Here is a 25,784-nt window from a genome sequence, read left to right as displayed (position 1 = left end):
GGGAAATGCTTGCAATTTTTCATCATTGAGGGTAATACTTGCAGTGGGTTTGTCATATATAGCTTTTATTATGTTGAGGTATAGGTATGTTCCTTCTATTCCTGCTTTCTGGAGGGTTTTAATCATAAATGGGTGTTGAATTTTGTCAAAGGCTTTCTCTGCATCTATTGAGATAATCATATGGTTTTTATCTTTCAATTTGTTAATGTGGTGTATTATATTGATTGATTTGTGGATATTAAAGAATCCTTGCATTCCTGGGATAAAGCCCACTTGGTTATGGTGTATGAAATTTTATATATGTTGTTGGATTCTGTTTGCTAGAATTTTGTTAAGGATTTTTGCCTCTATGTTCATCAGTGATATTGGCCTGTAGTTTTCTTTTTTTATGGCATCTTTCTCTGGTTTTGGAATTAGGGTGATGGTGGCCTCGTAGAATGAGTTTGGAAGTTTACCTTCTTCTGCAATTTTCTGGAAGAGTTTGAGTAAGAGAGGTGTTAGCTCTTCTCTAAATTTTTGGTAGAATTCAGCTGTGAAGCCGTCTGGTCCTGGGCTTTTGTTTGCTGGAAGATTTCCGATTATAGTTTCGATTTCCTTGCTTGTGATGGGTCTGTTAAGATCTTCTATTTCTTCCTGGTTCAGTTTTGGAAAGTTATAGTTTTCTAAGAATTTGTCCATTTCTTCCAAGTTGTCCATTTTATTGGCATAGAGCTGCTGGTAGTAGTCTCTTATGATCCTTTGTATTTCAGTGTTGTCTGTTGTGATCTCTCCATTTTCATTTCTAATTTTGTTAATTTGGTTCTTCTCCCTTTGTTTCTTAATGAGTCTTGCTAATGGTTTGTCAATTTTGTTTATTTTTTCAAAAAACCAGCTTTTGGCTTTGTTGATATTTGCTATGGTCTCTTTAGTTTCTTTTGCATTTATTTCTGCCCTAGTTTTTAAGATTTCTTTCATTCTACCATGCATCTATTTTCTATTCCTGTGAGTTAACAGTTCTAGGTACCTCCTCTAAGTGGAATAATTCAATATTTGTCTTTTGTGACTATTTCACTTAACATGATGTCCTCACAGTTCATCAACATGTCTAAACCAGTCTGTAGAGGTGTATTATTGGTTTCCTTTTTGGATATGTGGCTGGCAGCTCTAGGGTATATAACTGAGAACATAAATTAGCTTAATAAAATAATAATACTCAATGAGATCAGAATGCATCAATGTGGAACCTGTCATCAGAGAGTGCAAGCCAAGTCTCAAGGGAACTTTAATAACAATCTAATGTAGTGAGAGTTTATGGAGATTTTGAAATATCATCTCATTATCATTGGGGCTAGAGTAAGCTTCTTTATAAGCTGGGCAGTATTGACTTTGACGTTTTATTCAGTTCAGTCACTCAGTCGTGTCCGACTCTTTGCAACCCCATAAACTGCAGCAGACCAGGCCTCCCTGTTCATCACCAACTCCCAGAGTCCACCAAAACCCATGTCCATTGAGTCGGTGATGCCATCCAACCATCTCAGCCTCTGTTGTCCTCTTCTCCTCCTGCCGTCAATCTTTCCCAGCATGAGGGTCTTTTCAAATGAGCCAGCTATTTGCATCAGGTAGCCAAAGTATTGGAGTTTCAGCTTCAACATTGGTCCTTCCAATGAACACTTAGGACTGATCTCCTTTAGGATGGACTGGTTGGATCTCCTTGCAGTCAAAGGAACTCTCAAGACTCTTCTCCAACACCACAGTTCAAAAGCATCAATTCTTCAGCACTCAACTTTCTTTATAGTCCAACTCTCACATCCATACATGACCACTGGTAAAGCCATAGCCTTGACTAGACAAACTTTTGTTGACAAAGTGATGTCTCTGCTTTTTAATATGCTGTCTAGGTTAGTCATAACTTTCCTTCCAAGAAGTAAGCATCTTTTACTTTCATGGCTGCAATCACCATCTGCAGTGATTTTGGAGCCCAGAAAAATAAAGTCAGCTATTGTTTCCACTGTTTCCCTATCCATTTGCCATGAAATGATGGGACCAGATGCCATGATCTTAGTTTTCTGAATGTTGAGCTTTAAGCCAACTTTTTCACTCTCCTCTTTCACTTTCATCAAGAGGCCCTTTAGTTTTTCTTCACTTTCTGCCATAAGGGTGGTGTCATTTGCATATCTGACGTTATTGATATTTCTCCCGGCAGTCCTGTTTCCAGCTTATGCTTCCTCCAGCCCAGCATTTCTCAAGATGTACTTTGCATATAAGTTAAATAGGCAGGGTGACAATGTACAGCCTTGACATACTCCTTTTCCTATTTGGAACCAGTCTGTTGTCCCATGTCCAGTTCTAACTGTTCCTTCCTGACCTGCGTGTAGGTTTTTCAAGAGACAGGTCAGGTGGTCTGGTATTCTCATCTCTTGAAGAATTTTCCACAGTTTTGTGATCCACACAGTCAAAGGCTTTGGCATAGTCAATAAAGCAGAAATAGATGTTTTTCTGGAACTCTCTTGCTTTTTCGATGATCCAGCAGATGTTGGCAATTTGATCTCTGGTTCCTCTGCCTTTCCTAAAACCAGCTTGAACATCTGGAAGTTCAAGGTTCACGTATTGCTGAAGCCTGATATTGAGAATTTTGAGCACTACTTTACAAGCGTGTGAGATGAGTGCAATTGTGCAGTAGTTTGAGCATTCTTTGGAATTGTCTTTTTTTGGGATTGGAATGAAAACGGACTTTTCCAGTCTTGTGGCCACTGCTGAGTTTTCTAAATTTGCTGGCATATTGAGTGCAGCACTTTCACAGCATCACCTTTCAGGATTTGAGATAGCTCAACTGGAGTTCCATCACTTCCACTAGCTTTGTTCGTAGTGTTGCTTCCTAAGGCCCACTTGGCTTCACATTCCAAGATGTCTGGCTCTAGCTGAGTGATAACATTATTGTGATTATCTGGGTCGTGAAGATCTTTTTTGTACAGTTCTTCTGTGTATTCTTGCCACCTCTTCTTAATATCTTCTGCTTCTGTTAGGTCCCTTCCATTTCTGTCCTTTATTGAGACCATCTTTGCATGAAATGTTCCCTTGGTATCTCTTTCTTCAAGAGATCGCTAGTCTTTCCTATTCTGTTGTTTTCCTCTATTTCTTTATGTCGATCACTGAGGAAGGCTTTCTTATCTCTCCTTGCTATTATTTGGAACTCTGCATTCAAATGCATATATCTTTCTTTTTCTCCTTTGCTTTTTGCTTCTCTTCTTTTCACAGCTATTTGTAAGGCCTCCTCAGACAGCCATTTTTCTTTTTTGCTTCTTTTTCTTGGGGATGGTCTTGATTCCTGTCTCCTGTACAGTATCATGAACCTCTGTCCATAGTTTATCAGGCACTCTGTCTATCAGATCTGGTCCCTTAAATCTATTTCTCATTTCCACTGTATAGTCATAAGGGATTTGACTTAGGTCATACCTGAATGGTCTAGTGATTTTCCCCACTTTCTTCAATTTCAGTCTGAATTTGGCAATAAGGAGTTCATAATCTGAGCCACAGTCAGCTCCCGGTCTTGTTTTTGCTGTCTGTATAAAACTTCTCCATCTTTGGCCACAAGGAATAAAATCAATCTGATTTCGGTGTTGATCATCTGGTGATGTTCATGTGTAGAGTCTTCTCTTGTGTTTCATTAGTTCGTCTTTTTCCTCTGATAGCTTTGAAAATGATGTGAACTTTTCAGTTAAATATGAGTACTTTGCATACATTTATAAAATAATTTATCTGCAAAATGAACTTTCACTATTATTGATTATATTATTATATTATATTATTATTTCCAGACAGGAAAATAAAATCTATAAGCTTTTGTATCAGCATATTGACCTTTTGGGAAATTTATTTCAGTTCAGTTCAGTCACTCAGTCATATCTGACTCTTTGCGACTCCATGGACTGCAACACGCCAGACCTCCCTGTCCATCACCAACTCTCAGAATTTACTCGAACTCATATCCATTGAGTCAGTGATGCCATCCAACCATCTCAGCCTCTGTCATCCCCTTCTCCTCCTGCCCTCAATCTTTCCCAGCATCAGAGTCTTTTCCAATGAGTTAGTTCTTAGCATCAGGTGGCCAAATTATTGGAGCTTCAGCTTCAGTATCAGTCCTTCCAATGAACACCCAGGACTGATTTCCTTTAGGATGAACTGGTTGGATCTCCTTGCAGTCCAGGGGACTCTCAAGACTCTTCTCCAACACCACAGTTCAAAAGCATCAATTCTTCAGCACTCAGCTTTCTTTATAGTTCAACTCTCACAATCATACGTGATTGCTGGAAAAACCATAACTTTGACTAGATGGACCTTTGTTGGCAAAGTAATGTCTCTGCTTTTTAATATGCTGTATAGGTTGGTCATAACTTTTCTTCCAAGGAGCGAGAGTCTTTTAATTTCATGGCTGCAGTTACCATCTGCAGTGATTTTGGAGCCCAACAAAAGAAAGTCTGTCACTGTTTCCACTGTTTTCGCATCTATTTGCCATGAAGTGATGGGACCAGATGCCATGATCTTAATTTTCTGAATGTTGAGCTTTAAGCCAATTTTCACTCTCCTCTTTCATCAAGAGGCTCTTTAGTTTGACGTAATTTCAATCAGAATATTTATTTATAAGTAATTATTAAAATGTACATCAAAACTTGAAACAATAAAATGAAGTTCATTTTAAATGTTCAAATGTTTCATTAGGTAGGGGTTTGGGGTCTCATGCTATAGTTTCAGCTTTTTAGGGGTTTATGAAAATTAGAAATAATGCAAGATTTTATCAGTAATTTTTTCCTTCCAGAAACTAGAGTACATAACTATCTTTCTATTGACTATAAATGTTTAGTTTCTTTTGGATCCAAATCAGTAAGAGTTACTTGTTTGCAAAATAATATATAATGCATTTTCTTCAGTGGTTTTAAGCTTAATAATGTGTTTTTTTGGATGTTGGACTATCTCCAATAGTTTTATTGGTCTTCACAAAGACATAAAAAATGTCTTTATTTTTGTAGCATGGCAAATTCATAAGCGACTTTAAAAGCATAATATCTACTATTAAGCATAGATGTTAATTCTTTAACCTCTGATAATGTGGCATGCTTGGGTCAATTATCTTAATGGAATGATTTGTTAGTAGCATAATATTTTAAATAAAGTATTTTGTTGTTGTTTGGTCCCTAAGTCATGTCCAACTCTGTGACCCCATGTACTACAAGATGGCAGAATTCCCTGTCCTTCGCTATCTCCCGGGGTTTGCCAAACTCATGTTCATCGAGTCGGTGATGCCATCCAACCACCTCATCCTCTGTCATCCCCTTCTCCTCCTGCCCTCAAGTCTTTCTGAGCATCATGGTCTTTTCCAATGTGTCAGCTCTTCACATCAGGTTGGCCAAAGTTTGAAGCTTCAACTTTAACATCAGTCCTTCAGAGTTTAGTATCAGACAAATTAGAAAGAGAAAAGTCTAGGTTTTTTGGCCATCCATGTGGCTTATGGGATCTTATTTTCCAGACAAGGGATTGAACCTGGTCCTCACTGGACTGCCAGGGAATTCCCAAATTTAGAGTTTAAATTGAAGCTACTACTCTAAACCATAAACTTGACTTTCATAAATTAATAGTGAAAGAAGCTTATCACAGTTTGAAAGGCCCAGAGTTTGGGGGTTGCTATAATATCTGTTAAGAAAGGAAGGTCTGTTTAGGATCTGACTTTTAAGAGGTGGCTTTTGAGATTTTCACCTATAGCTGCCAAATTTTGTATCCAATTGACAGGGAAAATTAAAATGAGAAAAAACAAGAACTAAGTAGCTCTGTTTGTCCATGACTACTAATTATCTGTTGTCAATAGAAAAAAGAAAAAAAAGCACAGTGTGAGAGTTATGAGTTAAATTTTACTTGGGGTAAAATGAAGACTACAGCCCGGGAGACAGCTTCTCCAATATCTCTAAGGAACTTTTCTGGAGGTAAGAGGTGGGTGGGGAGAGAATGTAGGCAGTAGAGGAAATCTAGAAAACTCAAATTAGTTGCCATTTTCATTAGGAAATATATGATTTTAGTGAAAGGGGATAGGTGTGGCAATCAAGCATACATTTTGGCAGAAGGTTGCTGCTAGTTACCAGGAGCAGATGTCTCTGTTAATGATGTTAGTGCTTTTCTAGAGATTCAGAGATGTATGAAATTGGGCTCGTAAAATCTTTTGTTGAAAACATATCTGAAGGCCTATTCAGCCAGTTTTCCCAGAGCACAGAGTGCCTAATTGCTGATCTCCTCTCTGAACTCTGTTCAGGGTGTGTTGAAGGGTCAGTGACTGCAGTGGCTAGTGACCTAGTCCCTGTAGAGGTGGATGGTGAGAAACAATATTTTATCCACACTATCAGCTTATCAAATTTTAAGTTGGCAAAAATAGTCCTGTATATTTTCATTTAAAGGCATCTTCATCCTTGAATTTGCTGATTGCCATTCTGTAATTTTTGTAAAAATAAGAGAGGGTAAGTGAATCTGTTTAGTGACCAATGCTTCATCTCTTTATCTTACTTAGTAATTTTTCAGGTATCCAAAGATGAGCCTGTAATTAATACAATATTAGTTTAAGTGCTTAAAACTAAGGATTTGGATATTATAATTTATGCTGACACATTAAGCCTGTAAGATTTATAGCACTCCAAGAATTCCTCTTATAAAGAATTATCTATTATAATTCAACTTATTTTGACAGTTTTAATATTTTATAATCTTATATGAATTGGCTTATTGTCCATTCAAATTAATAGAGTAAATCTAAAAAACTCAAGTTAACCAGCTCTTTTTATTTGAAAATAAACCAAAGAAAATATGCTAAATAGTTTTATACTGGTAAAATCAGAGAAAAGAGTTCTTTCTTTCTTTCTTTTTTAAATATTTATTTCTTTGGCTGCACCAGGTCTTAGTTGAGGCATGTTGGGTCTAGTTACCTGTCCAGGGATTGAACTCAGGACCCCTGCATTGGGAGCACAGCCAGTGGACCACCAGGGAAGTCCCAAGATAGTTATTTCTAAACCAAAAGGTTAAACCAGTCTAATATATTCAAGGTGTCATCTTGTATTAAAAAACTTTATAAAAATAAACATAAAACTTTTCCCTATGTGTAACTGTGTGTCAGGTATTAAAATTTTTAAGTTCTTTAAAAACAGTTTTTGCTCTTGACATATTTCCAAGTCACCAAGTAATCAATGATCATAAGCTTCTTTAAAACATTTTTTTCTGTTCCCACTTTAGCAAGACATTTTCCTCTTAGGGACAGTGCATATAAAGCATAAAAAAGAAAAAAAATTCCTTAGAAATCTTTACCTTCTTCTCAGATTTATATTAATATTTGATATATTAATGTTTTATTGGATAATTGGAATAAAAACTTTCTCCATTAAATTTTAATAACTCTAGTAATCTGGTTTATTAATTCTTTCCAGAGGTAGATAAGATATATATTTCCTCAAAAATTATATTTATAATATGGGAAACTTAAAAAATTAATTTATTTATTTTAGTTGGAGGCTAATTACTTTACAATATTGTAGTGGTTTTTGCCATACACTGACATGAATCAGCCATGGATGTACACATGTTCCCCATCCTGAACCTCTCTCCCACCTCCCTCCCCATCCAATCCCTCAGGGTCATCCCAGTGCACCAGCCCTGAGCATCCTGCCTCATGCATTGACTCTGGACTGGCGATCTATTTCACATACGATAATATACATGTTTCAATGCTATTCTGTCAAATCATCACACCCTCGCCTTCTCCCACAGAGTTCAAAAGTCTGTTCTTTACATCTGTGTCTCTTTTGCTGTCTCGTATATACGGTCATTGTTATCATCTTTCTAAATTCCCTATATATGCATTAATATACTGTATTGGTGTTTTTCTTTCTGACTTACTTCACTCTGTATAATAGGCTCCAGTTTCATCCACCTCATTAAAACTGATTCAAATTCGTTCTTTAATAGCTGAGTGATATTCCATTGTGTATATGTATCACAGCTTTCTTATCCATTCGTCTGCCAATGGACATCTAGGTTGCTCCCATGTCCTAGCTATTGTAAACAGTGCTGCAATGAACATTGGGGTACACGTGTCTCTTTCTTTTTTCTTTTTTTTTTTTTAAATAAAGAGCTTTAATACCCATTTGTCCAAAGAAGATATACAAATGGCCAACAATCACTTGAAAAGGTACTCAATATCAGTAATCAGTAGAAAAATGCAAACCAAAACCACAGTGAGACACCATTTCATAGCCATTAGGAGGGAAAACAAACAAGCAAAGAAGAAAATTGGAACCCTTTTGCATTGCTGGTGGGACTGCAAAATGGTACAGCTTCTATAGAAAACTCTGTAACCAAGACGAGGAACCACAAAAAATTAAACAAAGAATTACCATATGATACAGCAATTCTAATTCTGGGGAGAGCAGAGATTTGAACAGAAATTTGTACAGTTTTGTGGATCGGAATTATTCACAATAGCAAAAAGGTGGACGTAACTCAAGTTCCCATCAATGAATGAATGAACAGATTAAAAAAACAAGGTCTAGTCATACAAAGAAGTATGATTGAGTCTTAAAAAAGGAAGGAAGTTAATTTAAGTGATATCATATGATATTTATCTTTCTCTGTCTGACAATCTCTAGAACCATCCATGTTGTTGCAAATAGCATTATTTCATTTCTTTTATGGGTGAGTAATCCTCCATTGTACATATGAACTACATTTCCTTTATTCATTCCTCTATTGATGGACATTTAGTTTGCTTCCACTATTGTAAATAGTGCTGCAGTGAACACTGGGGTATGAGTATCTTTTTGAATTGTGTTTTTCTCTGAATATACGCCTAAGACTGGGATTTGCTGGATCGTATGGTAGCTCTATTTTTAGTTTTTTATTTTTTTTATTTTTTTTCATTTATTTTTATTAGTTGGAGGCTAATCACTTTACAATATTGTAGTGGTTTTTGTCATACATTGACATGAATCAGCCATGGAGTTACATGTATTCCCCATCCCGATCTCCCCTCCCACCTCCCTCTCTACCCTATCCCTCTGGGTCTTCCCAGTGCACCAGGCCTGAGCACTTGTCTCATCGATCCAGTCTGGGCTGGTGATCTGTTTCACTATAGATAATACACATGCTTCGATGCTGTTCTCTTGAAACATCCCACCCTCGCCTTCTCTCCACAGAGTCCAAAGGTCTGTTCTGTACATCTGTGTCTCTTTTTCTGTTTTGTATATAGGGTTATCATTACCATCTTTCTAAATTCCATTTATATGTGTTAGTATACTGTAATGGTCTTTATCTTTCTGGCTTACTTCACTCTGTATAATGGGCTCCAGTTTCATCCATCTCATTAGAACTGATTCAAATGAATTCTTTTTAATGACTGAGTAATATTCCATGGTGTATATGTACCACAGCTTCCTTATCCATTCGTCTGCTGATGGGCATCTAGGTTGCTTCCATGTCCTGGCTATTATAAACAGTGCTGCGATGAACACTGGGGTACACGTGTCTCTTTCAATTCTGGTTTCCTCAGTGTGTATGCCCAGCAATGGGATTGCTTGGTCATATGGTAGTTCTATTTCCACTTTATAAAGGAGTTTCCACTCTGTTTTCCATAGTGGCTGTACTAGTTTGCATTCCCACCAACAGTGTAAGAGGGTTCCCTTTTCTCCACACCCTCTCCAGCATTTATTGTTTGTAGACTTTTTGTTACCAGCCATCCTGACTGGCGTGAGATGGTACCTCATTGTGGTTTTTATTTGCATTTCTCTGATGATGAGTGATGTTGAGCATCTTTTCATGTGTTTGTTAGCCATCTGTATGTCTTCTTTGGAGAAATGTCTGCTTAGTTCCTTGGTCCATTTTTTGACTGGGTCATTTATTTTCCTGGAATTGAGCTGCAGGAGCTGCTTGTGTATTTTTGAGATTAATTCTTTGTAAGTTGCTTCATTTGCTATTATTTCTCCCATTCTGAAGGCTGTCTTCTCACCTTGCTTATAGTTTCCTTTGTTGTGCAAAAGCTTTTAAGTTTCATTAGGTCCCATTTGTTTATTTTCGCTTTTATTTCCAATACTCTGGGAGGTGGGTCATAGAGGATCCTGCTGTGATTTATGTCGGAGAGTGTTTTGCCTATGTTCTCCTCTAGGAGTTTTATAGTTTCTGGTCTTGCATTCAGATCTTTAATCCATTTTGAGTTTATTTTTGTGTATGGTGTTAGAAAGTGTTCTAGTTTCATTCTTTTACAAGTGGTTGACCAGTTTTCCCAGCACCACTTGTTAAAATCCCTAGAAATCTTTACCTTCTTTAGTAAGACATTTTCCCCTTAAAGACAGTGCATGTAGATTATATTTATAATACGGGAAATTTTTCCACCTCTTGTGCAAGCTAGAGTTGCAGTGGTGACAAAGGAGGAGACTCTCATGTGGAAATAGTGTCTATTTGCTTATCTGTATATTAGGAATATTGATCAATTAAAGAAACAAGGATGTAATTATATACCAGAAGATCCCTTGGGGGTTTTTTAATGACTTTTTTCTGACTACAGTAGCATAATCTCTGTTTAAAAAATCAGCTTCTCTGTCCCTGTGATAATGGCAACCTCCTTCCTTTAGTCTCTGGAGTAGGAAAAGAGCAAAACAAAAGGGTCCAGATGACTGCAGCATGAATGATTGTCCATCCTATTGCAGAAGAGCCACTACTGTGTGGCTGCTGACGCACTTGATAGTCTGCACTGGATGCCAGAGACTGCATCTGAGGCCTCCGACCTCATCAGAACCTGGGAGAAGATGAGACAGTGCCTCACTGTGGGCTTCTCCTTGATTGATAGGGAAGTAAGTGAGAAATGGCCTGGTGGCACCTCCTCACATGCCTCTAGCATACTCTTGTTTTCAGAAGATCCAGGATGTTCGGTCAAGACTCAGATCAGCTGCAGGTCAAGCTTTGTCTCTGCCCCTGTGGATATGTGTAGGGTTCTGAGGTATTAGCACAGAGCTGTTCTTTTACACTGCATGGTGGTTTAGTGGCTAAGTCGTGTCTGACTCTTTGTGACCCCATGGACTGTACAGTCCATGGAATTCTCCAGACCAGAATACTGGAGTGGGTAGCCTTTCCCTTCTTCGGGGGATCTTCCCAACCCAGGGATCGAACCCAGGTCTCCCACATTGCAGGTGGATTCTTTACTAGTTGAGCCACAAGGGAAGCCCAAATGAAAGGGAAAGCTGCTCAGTCCTGTCTGATTCTTTCAACTCCATGGACTATACAGTCAAGGGAGTTCTCCAGGCCAGAATACTGAAGTGGGTAGCATTTTCCCTCCTCCAGCGGATCTTCCCAACCCAAGAATCAAACCAGGGTCTCCTGCATTGCAGGTGGCTTCTTTACCAACTAAACTATCAAGGAAACCCCTAAAAATCTGTGTTTGGGGAATTATTCCAGAGGATATATGTGTTAGGCATTCCTGATGGGGTCTACCATCCAGTCAGAATGCAGTTTTGTGTTTAAAAAGCCTGGGAATGGGGGTGGTGGAAATTGATGTTGTAACAGTTAGGTGCAGTGTTGTAAGACCCAAACGTCAGGTCTCTGTTCCGGAGAGGAACTCCCGCGACTCAATAAACAGTCCAGCAGATGCAATATGCAAGAGGCTTTATTGTCGGTTTGCACAAGCCGGGCGACTCTAGTCTCCTCGGAGGCAGAGTCGCACCGTATAGCAGTGTAAGCTGACTTTTATAGGCAGAAGTCACATTGTCAACACATCCAGTACAGTGAATGAATAACATAATGTATACCGTTAGCACATCCAGTACAGTGAATGAGTAACATAAAAGTAACATAATGTGTATCATATGGGGTCATCTTATCTGTGAGTACAGGTGCTTGACGTCAGTTGGTTCCGGAAAACAGCAGGCTTGTTTGTGCAGTTATTGGGAAACCTATAGATGTTCCGTTTACATTTCTCTATCCTTATTTTGCAAACGGAAAATTCTGCGCAAGTGGAAAATTTACACAGGCCAGGGAATTTCATGGTGTTTTTCAGATTCTTTCATTCCCCCCTTTTCTTTGTCATTAGTTTTAATCTTAAAACTCAGGGCTCTTGTTGTTTTAACATTTGATATTGTTGGGTGAGCACTAGTGCTTGGACCACCGATAGCCTATTTTTGATGAACTGTAATAGGCGATTTAAAATGCAAGGCCCGAAAGTAAGCAAAAGCAAGAGTATAAAAAGGGGTCCTATAAGAGTAGAGACTAGGGTAGTTATCCAGGGGGACCTGTTGAACCATCCCTCAAACCAGTTTTGTTGTGCGTCTCTATCTTTTTGCCGCTGGTCTAGTCTATCTCTTAGCTTTGCCATGGAATCTTTTACTACCCCAGTATGGTCGGCATAGAAGCAGCATTCTTCTCCTAAGGCAGCACAAAGGCCTTTGTCCTTTAAAAATAGCAAATCTAGCCCTCTTCTATTTTGGAGTACCACCTCCGACAGGGAGGTAAGGGATTTTTCAAGCAGGGAAATAGAGTTTTCAATTGCTCTAAGGTCTGTATCTATGGCAAGCTGTAACTGGGCTAGCTGCTGGCTTCCTTGTATTAAGGCGGCCGTCACGGTTCCGATCCCCACTGCAGTTCCCCCAAATCCAAGCAAGAGAGCTAATGTCATAACCGGTTCTCTTTTCTTTCTTCGTCTATATTCAAGAGTATCTAACAAGGCTTCTTCAGAATGGTAAAGAATACGAGGCATCACTTGAGCGAGTACACAGAAATCTTGGGTTAAGTCCATGACAGCGGCTGACACACAGGGCGTGAGCCCGGTGTTACATGCCCACCAGGTATTGTTGGAGGGGACCAGATAGTATTCTCCCGGGTCTACCGTAACAATCTGATTGCATAGCCCGGCATGGTCAGCGGGGACCTTTCCAATACAGAGTCCTTGTCCCCCTACCTGAGGCAGAGTGAGCCTGTGTAGGCCGGGATTGTTGCATTGGTCTGGGGCCCAGGTGGTGTTGGAGAAGTTTCCCAATGTGGCCAGTCCCTCATAATAGGGGGGGCTTGTGGCTAGGCAGAGCCCGCATCCCTCAGTGGCAGCTGGGTTGGTGGCGTTCAGGGCCTTGTAAGCTCCTTCTACGAGACTCATTAACCGATCTCCTGAGCCTGGGGGTTTAGTAAGAGTAGGGGCTGCAGTCATCTCGGGATCTCCAGTCTCTTCTCCCTTGGAGGCGTGGGTAATATAGGGAGGGGGTGGGGCAGCGGCTGCTTTGCTGGTTTCGGGTCCGATCTGAGTAGGGGCCTTCTGATCCGATAATACTAGATTCGGCCCGATCGGTCTAAGGTCACTTACTGGGGCAATGGTTCTGGATATGGAGAATAGGGTGAAAGGATCATAGCCAGCCCGATGTAGTCTTAGCCCCCAGGTTTTTAGGGTACTCCAATCTGCTGTTTTCCCCTTGCTGGTAAACTGAATGAGTAGGGGATTACACTTGCCCCCGGGGGTTGCCCCAGTGATATTCTGTTTTTTGATATCATAACAAGGCCCACAGTCCTTTTTTTGTCCAGTCTTTCCACAAACCCATGGCCCCGGCCCTGTATAGCCACTAAGCGGCTTTCTCTTGACTGTGATTAAATCCCGGGCTGGATAGGAGGGTACCCAGTGAGCTTCTCCTGTTGTTTCACATCCCCAGGCCTGGCAGTATCCCTCTGGGGGCCCTCCGCACCTCTGGACTTCAGGACGGGTCCGTGAGTGACCCGGACATACATAAAAGTCAAGTGCTCGGGTTTTTACCCGCCATCCAGGGTGTAAGCATCCATATCCAGGGAAGGGCTCTTGGGGATTGGGATCCCAGCTTTCTCCCACTATGTCACACAGATCTACAGTCAAACTGGGGAAATACATGGAGACTGGGGCTACACCGGTAGTCTCAGTTGCTGTCTCTCCGGTTTCTGTGTTGAAAACTCTCCAGGTGATATGGTGCACCTGGTGGGGGCTCCCGCCCTCCTGAACCGAGGACGAGACGCCCCGGACAAATAGCAGAATCATTATAAGCGAGAAAGTCTTAGCTTTAGAGGATTTTGAGTGCGGTGGAGTTTCCATCCGTGTTCTGGCGTCTCCTCGCAGCAGCGGCCGGGTGCAGCTTTTACGTGGGAAGCGTGTATCCATGCTGCAATCCCGTCTACCTTTAGTGCGGTAGGAGTGGTCAAGAGGACGGTGTAGGGTCCTTTCCAGCGAGGTTCCAAAGTCTTGGTTTGATGTCTCCGCACCAACACTGTGTCACCGATCTTAAAGGGGTGGGGACAGGAAACAGGGTTATCCACACTGTATGCGGCTGATACGGACTTCCAATTTTCTTGTTGCACCAGCTGCAGAGCCTGTAGGTGGGCCTGCAGGGTAGGGGAAGTCGCAAGGACATCAGGGTCAAAGAAGGATGTAGCTGGTGGGGGGCTTCCATAGATGATCTCAAACGGGGTGAGCCCGTGTGGGCCAGGGGTATTTCTGGCTCGATATAAAGCCAGTGGTAGGAGTTGAACCCAGTCTCTAGTGCCAGTCTCCAGTGTTAATTTGGTTAAAGTCTCTTTAATTGTTCTATTCCTCCTTTCTACCTGTCCTGAACTCTGGGGTCTGTAGGCACAATGTAACTTCCAATCAATCCCCAATGATTTGGCCACCAACTGACTTACCTGGGAGACAAAGGCCGGACCGTTATCTGACCCGAGTACCTTAGGTAAGCTGAATCGGGGAAAAATTTCTTCGAGGAGCTTCTTGACCACAACTTGAGCTGTTTCTTTCTTTGTGGGATATGCTTCTACCCATCCTGAGAAGGTATCTATGAACACTAGCAAATACTTGTTATTATATAGGCCTGGTTTAATCTTGGTGAAATCCACTTCCCAGTGGACTCCAGGCCTATGCCCCCTGGCTCAAACTCCGGAGGGGAGTTTTAGTCTGCCAGCGTTTACTTTTGCACAGGCCTCACAACCGTTTACAATTTGTTGTATCAGTAAGTCTGTCTGAGGGATGTAATAGTCTAATTTATTTTCATTTAGGAGGTCAGCCATTTTTCTTTTTCCCAAGTGGGTCAGTCTATGCAGGTGAGTCAAAAGTCTCTTGGCAGTGCTTTGACATCACTGTTTTCCCTTGGTATATCCATCTGTTATGGACCTTATCATAGTCCGCCCCAAGTCCTTGAAGGAAGTCTAGGTCTGCTTCACTATAAACAAGTGCCGCATCATCATCATTTTTTGATGCTGACTCGAGTGAGACGGTTAGTATTTGGGGGCCTAGTGCCGCTTGTTTAGCAGTTATATCTGCCAGCCGATTTCCCCGTGCAATGGGTGTATCTCCCTTTTGGTGGCCTGGGCAATGGATTATCCCTAGTTTCCTTGGTAAGAACAAGGCTTGTAGTAAATCTAATATTTCTCTTTTATTTTTTATTTCTCTGCCTTCTGAAGTCAGCAACCCCCTCCTTCTATATATTTCTCCATATACATGTGCCGTGGCAAAGGCATACCGGCTATCAGTGTATATGTTGGCTTTCTTACCTTCCGCCTTCCTGAGTGCCTGCGTGAGGGTGATGAGTTCGGCCCTTTGGGCCGAGGTTCCCGGAGGCAGAGCGCTGGCCCAAACGACGTTTTCTCCGTCAACTACTACAGCCCCGGCTTTCCGCTCGCCCTCTTATTAGAGGTAGCTGCTCCCATCCGTAAACCAGGTGATCTCTGCATCTGCCAGTGGTTGGTCGGTGAGGTCTTTCCTGGTTCCATGCACTTCTGCCAGGATTTGCTGGCAGTCGTGTGGGGTCCCTTCTTGGGGATCCGGGAGGAGCGTAGCAGGGTTGAGGGCGGCGGCTGGACCAAAACGCACTCGCTCCGTATCCAGCAGCAAAGACTGGTAGTGAGTCATTCGGGCATTTGAGAGCCAGCGGTCTGGAGGCTGGCGGACTATAGTCTCTACAGCATGGGGTGCAGTTATTTTAAGGGGTTGGCCCATGGTTAATTTGTTAGAGTCTTTGATAAGCGTGGCAATGGCCGCCACCATCCGTAGGCATGGTGGCCAGCCTGCCGCAACATTGTCCAATCTTTTGGAGAGATATGCGATGGGCCTCTTCCAGGGTCCTAGCTTTTGAGTTAGTACCCCCTTAGCAATTCCTTGCTTTTCATCTACGAAGAGCTCAAAGGGCTTGGATATGTCCGGGAGCCCTAGGGCTGGGGCACTCAAGAGGGCCTTTTTGATGTTATCAAATGCTTCTTGTTGGGCCTTTCCCCAAAGGAAGGGGGTGTTTTGCTTGGTTAGGGGGTAAAGGGGTGCTGCCATTTCTGCGAACCTGGGAATCCAAAGCCTACAGAATCCCGCAGTGCCTAGAAACTCTCTCATCTGGCGGGGAGTTGTTGGGGGTGGTATCTGTGATACCGTTTGTTTCTGGGCTTCTGTCAGCCATCGCTGTCCATTTTCTAGCTGGTACCCCAGATAATTCACTTTAGTTTGGCAAATTTGGGCTTTCTTTGCCGAGGCGCGGTACCCCAGTTCTCCCAGAGTCTCCAACAGGGCCCCCGTACCTTTGTTGCAATCCAGTTCCGTGGGGGCCGCCAGCAGCAGGTCATCTACATACTGCAGAAGCACCAGGGCGGGGTGTTGTGTCCGAAAGGCAGCCAGGTCTTGATGTAGGTCTTCATCAAACAGGGTGGGGCTATTTTTGAATCCTTGTGGTAGTCTAGTCCATGTGAGCTGCCCCGACAGGCCAGCTTCTGGATCTCTCCATCCAAAAGCGAACAAGGGTCGGCTTTGTGGACTTAGCCTCAGGCAAAAGAAGGCATCTTTTAAATCCAATACCGTATACCAGGTATGGGAAGGGGGTAGGGTGCTAAGCAGATTGTACGGGTTCGGCACTGTTGGGTGGATGTCTTCTACCCGCTTGTTTATTTCTCTCAAGTCCTGCACTGGCCGGTAATCTCCCATACCTGGCTTCTTGACAGGGAGTAGGGGAGTGTTCCAGGCTGATCTGCAGGGCTCAAGGACGCCCAGCTTGAGGAGCCGTTGTATGTGGGTCTGATTCCCTTGTAAACCTCCTCAGACATGGGGTACTGTTTCACCAAAATGGGGGTAGCCGAGGATTTTAATTCAACGACAATGGGCGGCTGTCCCATTGCTAGCCCCATTCCTGCAGTCTCTGCCCAGGCTAGAGGGTACTTCCGTATCCAGTCTTGGATGGGACCCATTGGCAAGGTTTTGGACTCTAATAATTTGTATTCATCTTCTAACTTTATGGTCAAAATTTGAAGGGGGGCCCCTCCGGGTCCTGTAATGGAGGCCCCCTTTTCATGAAACTGAATTTGGGCTCCGACTTTAGAGAGAAGGTCCCTTCCCAGCAAGGGGAACGGACAGTCCGGAACATGGAGGAAGGAATGAGTCACCTTACCGGAGGCCAGGTGCACCTTCCGTTCAGTAGTCCATCGGCACAGCTTTCCTCCTGTAGCTCCTTGTACCCACGCGGTCCTGGTGCTCATGGGTCCGTTGGTCTGGGTTAATACAGAGTGCTGAACTCCTATGTCCACCATAAAGGTCACTGGCTGCCCCCCTATTTTTAATGTTACCCGGGGCTCGGGGGGGGGGGGGGCTCCTGGCCCTGACTGTCCTAATCTTCATCCAGGGACAAGACCTTGGAGGATTCTCTTCGCAAATCTCGTGGTTTCTTTGTCAGTCTTTTATCCAGTGGCCTCTTTCTTTACAGTAGGCACATTGGTCACGGTCTATTCTCGGTCGCCTATTGCCTCCCAACCTATCTCTCCTTCCTGGCTCTGACCTAGGCTGAACTACGGTGGCCAAAATTCTGCTCAACTCTCTGTTACGCCTTTTTTCTCGTTTCTCTTCTTTTTCTTCCTGTTCTTTTCTCAATCTGTCCTCTCTCTCTTCTTGGACTTTCCTAAACCTTTCTGTTCGTTCTTCTGGAGTTTCTCTCTTATTGTAAATCCTTTCTGCTTCTCTCATTAGATCCTGCAAGCTATAATCTTGAAGTCCTTCTAACCTTTGTAATTTATTTCTAATGTCCGGCGCCGACTGCCCTATGAAGGCCATGGAGACATTTCCCCTATGCTCGGGGCTACTAGGATCGAAAGGGGTATACATACTGTATGCCTCCATGAGCCTTTCAAGGAAAGCCGCCGGGGTCTCCTCCGGTCCCTGTGTTACTGCTCTTACCTGGGCCAAATTGGTGGGGCGTCTCCCGGCTCCCTTGAGACCCGCGAGGAGAACCTGGCGATAGAGACGGAGCTGCTCCCTACCGGCAGGGGTGTTATAGTCCCAGTCCGAACGCGTCAGGGGGAAGGCTGCATCAATTTCATTTGGAAGGGGAGTAGGGGCCCGTTGGGCCCGGGCACGTTTTTTCTTGCTTCCAGGACAATTCTCTGTCTCTCTTCTATGGTCAGCAGAGCCTGCAAAAGCTGTTGACAATCATCCCAGGTGAGCTGATGGGTTAGTAAGATGGACTCAATCAGCCCCGTGAGGGCTGTTGGATCTTTAGAGAAAGGTGGGTTATGATTCTTCCAGTTAAACAAATCAGAGGCCGAGAATGGCCAGTATTGGACTTGGTTTCCTGGTCCCCCCCACAGTCCTCAAGGGAAATAACTGGGACCTCCATTCTCCCGATCCTCCCTCTCCCTGATCTCTTCGTTGGCGCAACCGGGAAGCGACGGGGGATGAAGTATTAATCTCCCCGCTGGTCGCCGCTGGGCCGGTGGTGTCAGGGGAGCGGGCCTCAGGGGAGGCGGGCGGGGGCGGCCTGGCCAGAGAACCTGGTACTGGAGGGGGTTGATAGGGAGGGGGAACTTCAGACAGGAGATCAATTAGAACTGGATCTTCCGGCGGGATGACTGGTTTCGTTTTGGCGGTCAATTTTTCTTTTTCTAAAATGGGGTAAAGAGAGGACTGGGCTGGTGGGGCCGTGGATATATCGGCACCGGGAATCTTCGGCTTTTCTGCCACGAAAGGTGCCACCCAGGATGGCGGGTCCTGGGCCAGACTCTCCCAGGTAATTATGTAGGGGACGTGGTCAGGGTGTCCATGAAGTCCTGTGTCAAATACCCGTTCTTTGATCTGCAAAATACAATCAATGTTAAAACTGCCCTCCTGAGGCCATCCCACATTGAAGGCTGACCACTCGGAGCCGCAAAGGGTTTGCCACTTTTTCCTCCTGATTTCTACTGACAGGTTACTGGCTCGTCCTTTGACGTCCTTCCAGTGCTCTAGAGTCAAACTTAGGGGGGTAGTTAGTCTGGGTCCCATGCTGGAGGGAAGGGGGACACAAAAGTACACCAACACACTGACAGTACAGACACACAGAATGCAGACCAGAAGCCGCGCGGCACAGTATCGGCGCCAAAGTTCAACCAAAGAATCAGACGGGGGCAGAGGCCGAAGTCGTTGACCCCCGGGGTTGAGGACGGCCTGCTCGACCCAGCCACCCAGAACCCCCCCGGAGCGTCCTCCAGGGTTGAAATTCGGAAGGCCTGTGACCCGTCGGTCCGCTTCACGAGTTTCTACTAAGGCCGTACGGGTACTAAAGCACAAAGCACAAAGGACAACAGACAACACAAACTCACTGCCGGCCGGACTTACCTCCTGCTGAGGTCTGGTATTGAATCCGGGGTCCCCTTGATCCCAGACGAGCCCCCAAATGTAAGACCCAGACGTCAGGTCTCTGTTCCGGAGAGGAACTCCCGCGACTCAATAAACAGTCCAGCAGATGCAATATGCAAGAGGCTTTATTGTCGGTTTGCACAAGCCGGGCGACTCTAGTCTCCTCGGAGGCAGAGTCGCACCATATAGCAGTGTAAGCTGACTTTTATGGGCAGAAGTCACATTGTCAACACATCCAGTACAGTGAATGAATAACATAATGTATACCGTTAGCACATCCAGTACAGTGAATGAGTAACATAAAAGTAACATAATGTGTATCATATGGGGTCATCTTATCTGTGAGTACAGGTGCTTGACGTCAGTTGGTTCCGGAAAACAGCAGGCTTGTTTGTGCAGTTATTGGGAAACCTATAGACGTTCCGTTTACATTTCTCTATCCTTATTTTGCAAACGGAAAATTCTGCGCAAGTGGAAAATTTACACAGACCAGGGAATTTCATGGTGTTTTTCAGATTCTTTCAGTGTGACTGATGACACCCCTGCACAGGACCGTCCTTTTCATGCTGCACACCCTTGAAGAATGTTCCTGGAATTCTGAACGTCAGCAGTGCATTTGGAGCCTTGTAGTTATCTGGTTCTGCTTCCTGGACTACTGATTGCTCAAGGTCATTTTAGGTAAAGCCCTGTGACTGTCTTCTTTGCTGTTGTAAACTATGTTCTGCTCTTATTTTTCAACTTTTCATAGTTCACCTTAGTGTTTAACTTCTCTGTCAGAGGCTTCTTGCCTAGAAGGCAGGTGGAGTTGGCAAGAGGAGACGGCTGGTCTGTTCTTGCCTTTGGCTTCTTTGCCTCCTTTATGAAAAGGATACTGAGAGGGTAACAGGCAGGAAGGCCAGGGGTCTCCAAATGGAGGAATGAGGCTCTAAGTGCCAGACGTTTTTATCTCTCTTAACCGGCAGAAAAGAACAAACCAGCGATCTGTTTTTCCTTCTCTATACAAAATTAAAAGGAGGTTTCTCCTAACATTCTGTGTGGCCATGACACCTGGTCTCACCTAAAGCTAACTACTCCCTTGAGTTAACCAATACATTTCTTTTTCGTATGGAAATGTTGTCTTAAGCTATGTTAATGAACCCCAGGCTCCATCTTCAAGTTGGTTCTGCCAAACAGCCTAACTTACTTATTCAGGTATTGTTCCCCTAATCTATGTAAACGAAACTATTTGTTGGTACAAGATGCAGGTCAATAGTTTTATGGCCTGGGATGAATTATCTGGTGCCATTCTAGATTTTATGACATTCCTTTCTTTTCATTAACAGACTGTGAGTGACTATATAACATACAGCTAAAGACTAAGAGGGGGGTACTCTTTTGCCCCCTTCTGATGCCTATGTCAGAAGCTTTCTCTATCTCCTTTATACTTTAATAAAACTTTATTACACAAAAGCTCTGAGCGATCCAGCCTCGTCTCTGGCCCCGGATTGAATTCGTCTCCTCCGGAGGCCAAGAATCCCGCGTCTTATCGTTCAGCAACAACCTTTCAATACTACCAACTACTACCTGACATAGTCTTGTTGTGGTTGTTCAGTTGCTGCTCAGTTGTGTCTGACTCTTTGTGACCCCATTGACTGCAGCACACCAGGCTTCCCTGTCCTTGACCTTGTCCTGAAGTTTGCTCAAACTCATGTCCATTGAGTCGATGATGCCATCTCGTCCTCTGTCATCCCCTTTTCCCCCTGTCTTCAATCCTTCCAAGCATCAGTGTCTTTTCCAGTCAGTTGGGTCTTTGCATCAGGTGACCAAAGGATTGAAGCTTCAACATCAGTACCAGTCCTCCCAATGAATAATCAGGGTTGATTTCCTTTAGGACAGACTGGTTTGATCTCCTCACAGTCCATGGAACTTTAAAGAGTCTTCTCCAGCACCAAAGTTCAATAGTCTTATAGGCAAGGACAAATTTCTTCCTCTACCCATCTTAGGTTCTCCAGCTAGAGTCCTGTAGATTGGACTGAGAAGACAGATTAACAAAAGAAAAACAAACACATTTACAAACATGTGTATTTACACATGTTACACAAGGGAGATGAGTAACTCAAAGGCTTAGTTAGAATTTGGTCTTACATAACCTCTTTTTTTCCCCTTGTTGTTCAATTGCTCAGGTGTATCCAACTCTTTGCAACCCCATGGACTGCAGCACACCTAATTTCCCTGTCCTTCACTATCTCCCAGAGTTTGACTTTTTTTTCCTGTTCATTTTTAAAAATTAATTAATTAATTTGGCTGCATTAGGTCTTATTGTGACAGGAGGTATCTTCATTGAAGCACATGGACTCTAGTTGCAGCGTCCATGGGCTCAGTAGTTGTGGCAAGTGGGCGTAATTGCCTGGCCAGGGATAGAATCCATGTCCCCTGCTTTGCGAGGTGTCCTTAACCACTGGACTACCAGAGAAGTCCTCGTACATAGTTTCTTAACCAAGGAATAATACTTTATTAGAGAACTGTCGAGACAAAAGGGTTTTGAGTCTCTAGGGACAGCAAATTGTGGGAAGATAAATATATGGGAGACTAACAGAAGATAAAGTCTAGTTAGCAAAGCTTGTTGTGTAAATTCCTCTGGTGCCATGTGTTAGTCACTCAGTCTTGTCCAACTCTTTGTGACTCCGTGTCTGTAGCCCTCCAGGCTCCTTGTCCATGGGATTTTCCAGGCAAGAGTACTAGAGTGGGTTGCCATTTCCTATCCCAGGATATCTTCTAGACCCAGGAATTGAACCTGGGTCTCCTGCATTGCAGGCAAATTCTTTACCGTCTGAACCACCAAGGAAGCCCCCTGGTGCCATATTCAGATTGATAAAGATCTAAAGTTTTCCCTAGCGATTAACTTTTGTTCTTCCTGGTAGAGGGGGTGGAGGGACACCTTTGTAAGTTTATGTACTCTTTTTAGGCAAATAGGAGGAGGACAGGAAGTTTTTCTTAAGTCTATTGCTTCTCATTTGCTTTCAGCACAAAATAATTCTTATGACAAAGTGGAATATTTTTGAGGTCCAAGATCTGTTCTGCTTCAGTTATAATACACTGGTTCTCATGTAGCCTAGGGTAACCTATAATCCTCCTTCTGTTATGACTTCTTCTCCCCACCCCCCATTCCATAGCTTTATCCTGAAAGTAAATGCCCAAATCAGGTTTGCTCTTTTCTTTTTTTAATCCTACCTTTTGTGTGATGTTCTGTAGTTTTTCAGGCTGTGAGCTGTTTCTCCAGGCTCCATGTTGTGATACCTGCTCTCTACTGGAATAGTATTCACTTTGATGAAAAGAAGTAGGCTTCTGCCTGAGGAGCAAACAAGGCTATTGGGAGTCTCTCAGCACTGTGTATATGGATGGGAGAGCCCTATCAGGTGTGAAGTCACGGGAACTTCTATTATTTCTGTTTTACTCTAAATCTGAAGCATGTCTAAAATTGCTATTATCTTTGAAGCACTTGTTTCCTGCAAGTACATCCAGCTACAGTTATCTACTCTTACTTCTTTGTCAATCCAATAACTTCAACTTTCTAATCTTAAGGATTTGAGGTTCAGTGATGGCACCCTTTCTTTATTTTAGAGGTGCTAGAGATGTGCTCTATTTAATTGGTTCTCTGCCTGGCTATTTCAAGAAAACTGGGACAAGAAGGATTACCAGCTTAATTTAATCTTTTGGATTACTTCTATCTTTCAGTGGTGGTCTGTTATTTATCAGAGCAATTTTCTCTTGACTCATACTGAAGAAATAATTTATAACTTCTGTTTTCTGCACTAACTCATTTTCATTAGAGGCTCTATACTGTTCCCAGTTTTGGCTGTACCAATTTACATTCTCACCAACAATGTAGGAGGGTTCCCTTTTCTCCACATCCTCTCCAGAATTTGTTCTTTGTGGATTTTTTGATGATCATTTTGACTGGTATGAGGTGATATCTCATTGTAGTTTTGATTTGCATCTCTCTAATAATTAGTGATGTTGAACATCTTTTCATGTGCTTGTTGGCCTTCTGTGTATCTTCTTTGGAGAAATATCTATTTAGGTCTTCCACTCGTTTTTTGATTAGGCTGTTTTTTTTTTTGATGATGATAATCTGCATGAGCAGTTTATACATTTTGGAGACAAATCATTTGTTGGTCATATCATTTGCAAATATTTTCTCCCATTCTGTGGACTGTCTTTTCATTTTTTTAATAGTTTCCTTTGCTGGTCAAGAACTTTTGAGTTTAATTAGGTCTCATTTGTTTATTTTTGTTTTTATGTCCATTACTTTGAGAGATGGATTGAAAAACAATCTTGTTGGGATTTATATCAGAATATTCTGTCTATATTCTCCTCTATGATTTTGTAGTGTTCAGTCTCATATTTAGGTCTTTAGTCTATTTTGAGTTTATTTTTGTGTATAGTATTAAAGAATCTTCTATTTTTATTTTTTTTGCATATAGCTGTCCAGTATTCTCAGTATCATTTATTAAAGAGACTGTCTTTCCTCCTTTGTATAGTTTTGCCTGCTTCATCATAGATTAATTGACCATAAGTGTGTGGGTTTATTTCTGCACTTTCTATCCTGCCCCAATGATCTATATTTCTGTTTTTGTGCTGGAACCATATTATTTTGATGACTATACCTTTCTAGTATAATCTGAAGCCAGGGAGCCTGACTCCTCCAGTTCTGTTTTTCTTTCTCAAGATTGTTTTGACTATTTTGGGTCTCTTGTGTCTCCATACAGAGTTAAAGATTTTTTTGTTCTAGTTATGGGAAAAATGCCATCAGCAATTTGACAGAGATTGCACTGAATCTGTAGATGGCCTTGGGTAATACAGTCATCTTGACAATATTGTTCTTTTAACCCACAAACATGGTATATCTCTTTATCTGTTTGTGTTGTCCTCAATTTCTTTCATCAGTGTCTTACAGTTTTTGGAGTACAGATCTTTTGTGTCCTTAGGTAGGTTTATTCCTAGGCATTTTATTCTTTTTGATGCAATGGTAAATGTAATTGCTTTTTGAATTTCTATTTCTGATCTTTCATTGTTAGTGTATAGAAATGCAGCAGATTTCTGTGTATTAATTTCATAACTTGCAACTTTACCAAATTCATTGATGAGCTCTAGTTGTTTTCTTGAAGTATCTTTAGGATTTTCTTTGTATAGTATCATGTCATCTGCAAACAACGACAACTTAACTTCTTTTCCAATTTGGATTCCTTTTATTTCTTTCTCTTCTCTAATTGTCATCGCTAAGAATTCCAGAACTATGTTGAATAAAAGTGGCAAGAGTGTCCTTGTCTTGTTCCTAATCTTAGCTTTTAGCTTTTCACCATTGAGTATGATGTTAGCTGTAGGTTTGTTGTATATGGCCTTTATTATGTTGAGATAAATTCCTCTATCCCCACTTTCTGGAGAGTTTTTTGTTTTTTTAATCACAAATGGGTGTTGAATTTTGTCTAAAGCTTTTTCTGCATCTGTTGTGATAATCATATGGTTTTTATTCTTTGGTTGTTGTTGATATGATATATCACACTGATTGGTTTGTGGATATTGAAAAATCCTTGCATTCCCTGGATAAATCCCACTTGATCATGGTGTATGATCTTTTTAATGTATTGTTGGGTTCAGATTGCTAGTATTTTGTTGAGGATTTTTGCATCTATGTCATCGTGATATTGGACTGTTATTTTCTTTTTTTGTGGTCTGGTTTTGGTATCAGGGTGATGGTGTCCTCCTAGAATGAGTTTGGGAGTTTTCCTTCCTCTGAAATTTTTTGGAAGAGTAAATGTTAGCTCTTCTCTAAATGTTTGATAGAATTTACCTGTGAAGCTATCAGATCCTGGGCATCTGTTTGTTTGAAATTTTAAATCAGTTTCAATTTCAGTGCTTGTGGTTGGTCTGTTCATATTTTTATTTATTCCTGGTTCAGTCTTGGGAGATTGTAACTTTCCAAGAATCTGACCATTTCTTCCAGGTTGTCCATTTTATTGACATACAGTGATTTATATTGACATACAGTGGTCTCATATGATCCTTTGTGTTTCTGTGGTGTCAGTTATAGCTTTTCCATTTATAATTTTATTGATTTGAGTCCTCTTCTTTTTTTTCCTTGATGAGCCTGGCTAAAGGTTTATCAATTTTGTTTATATTTTCA

At 42.2% G+C, this 25,784-nt stretch overlaps 2 protein-coding genes across 2 annotated transcripts in view; both read right to left on the bottom strand.

Annotated features, from left to right (window-relative positions):
- Positions 1-22,887, bottom strand: part of LOC136170344 (uncharacterized) — a 145,342-nt gene extending 122,455 nt beyond the window's left edge. The window contains 7 exon segments of the mRNA XM_065938497.1: positions 15,117-15,177; positions 15,212-17,034; positions 17,037-17,638; positions 17,685-18,345; positions 18,348-18,591; positions 18,593-19,541; positions 22,832-22,887. Coding sequence (XP_065794569.1) covers positions 15,118-15,177; positions 15,212-17,034; positions 17,037-17,638; positions 17,685-18,345; positions 18,348-18,591; positions 18,593-19,541; positions 22,832-22,887 — 4,395 coding nt within the window. The 3' untranslated portion in view covers position 15,117.
- LOC136170540 (MLV-related proviral Env polyprotein-like) lies at positions 11,944-14,790 on the bottom strand. Its single transcript, XM_065938795.1, has one exon. The coding sequence runs from the start codon at positions 14,153-14,155 to the stop codon at positions 12,095-12,097; it is 2,061 nt and encodes a 686-aa protein (XP_065794867.1). The 5' UTR covers positions 14,156-14,790; the 3' UTR covers positions 11,944-12,094.
- Positions 22,888-25,784: the final 2,897 nt, after the last annotated feature.

This window comes from Muntiacus reevesi, chromosome 6, assembly GCF_963930625.1.
Source record: "Muntiacus reevesi chromosome 6, mMunRee1.1, whole genome shotgun sequence".
NCBI classification, from domain to species: domain Eukaryota; kingdom Metazoa; phylum Chordata; class Mammalia; order Artiodactyla; family Cervidae; genus Muntiacus; species Muntiacus reevesi.
The sequence above is the reverse complement of the archived record's forward strand: the minus strand, read 5'-3'. Positions and strand labels throughout refer to the sequence as shown.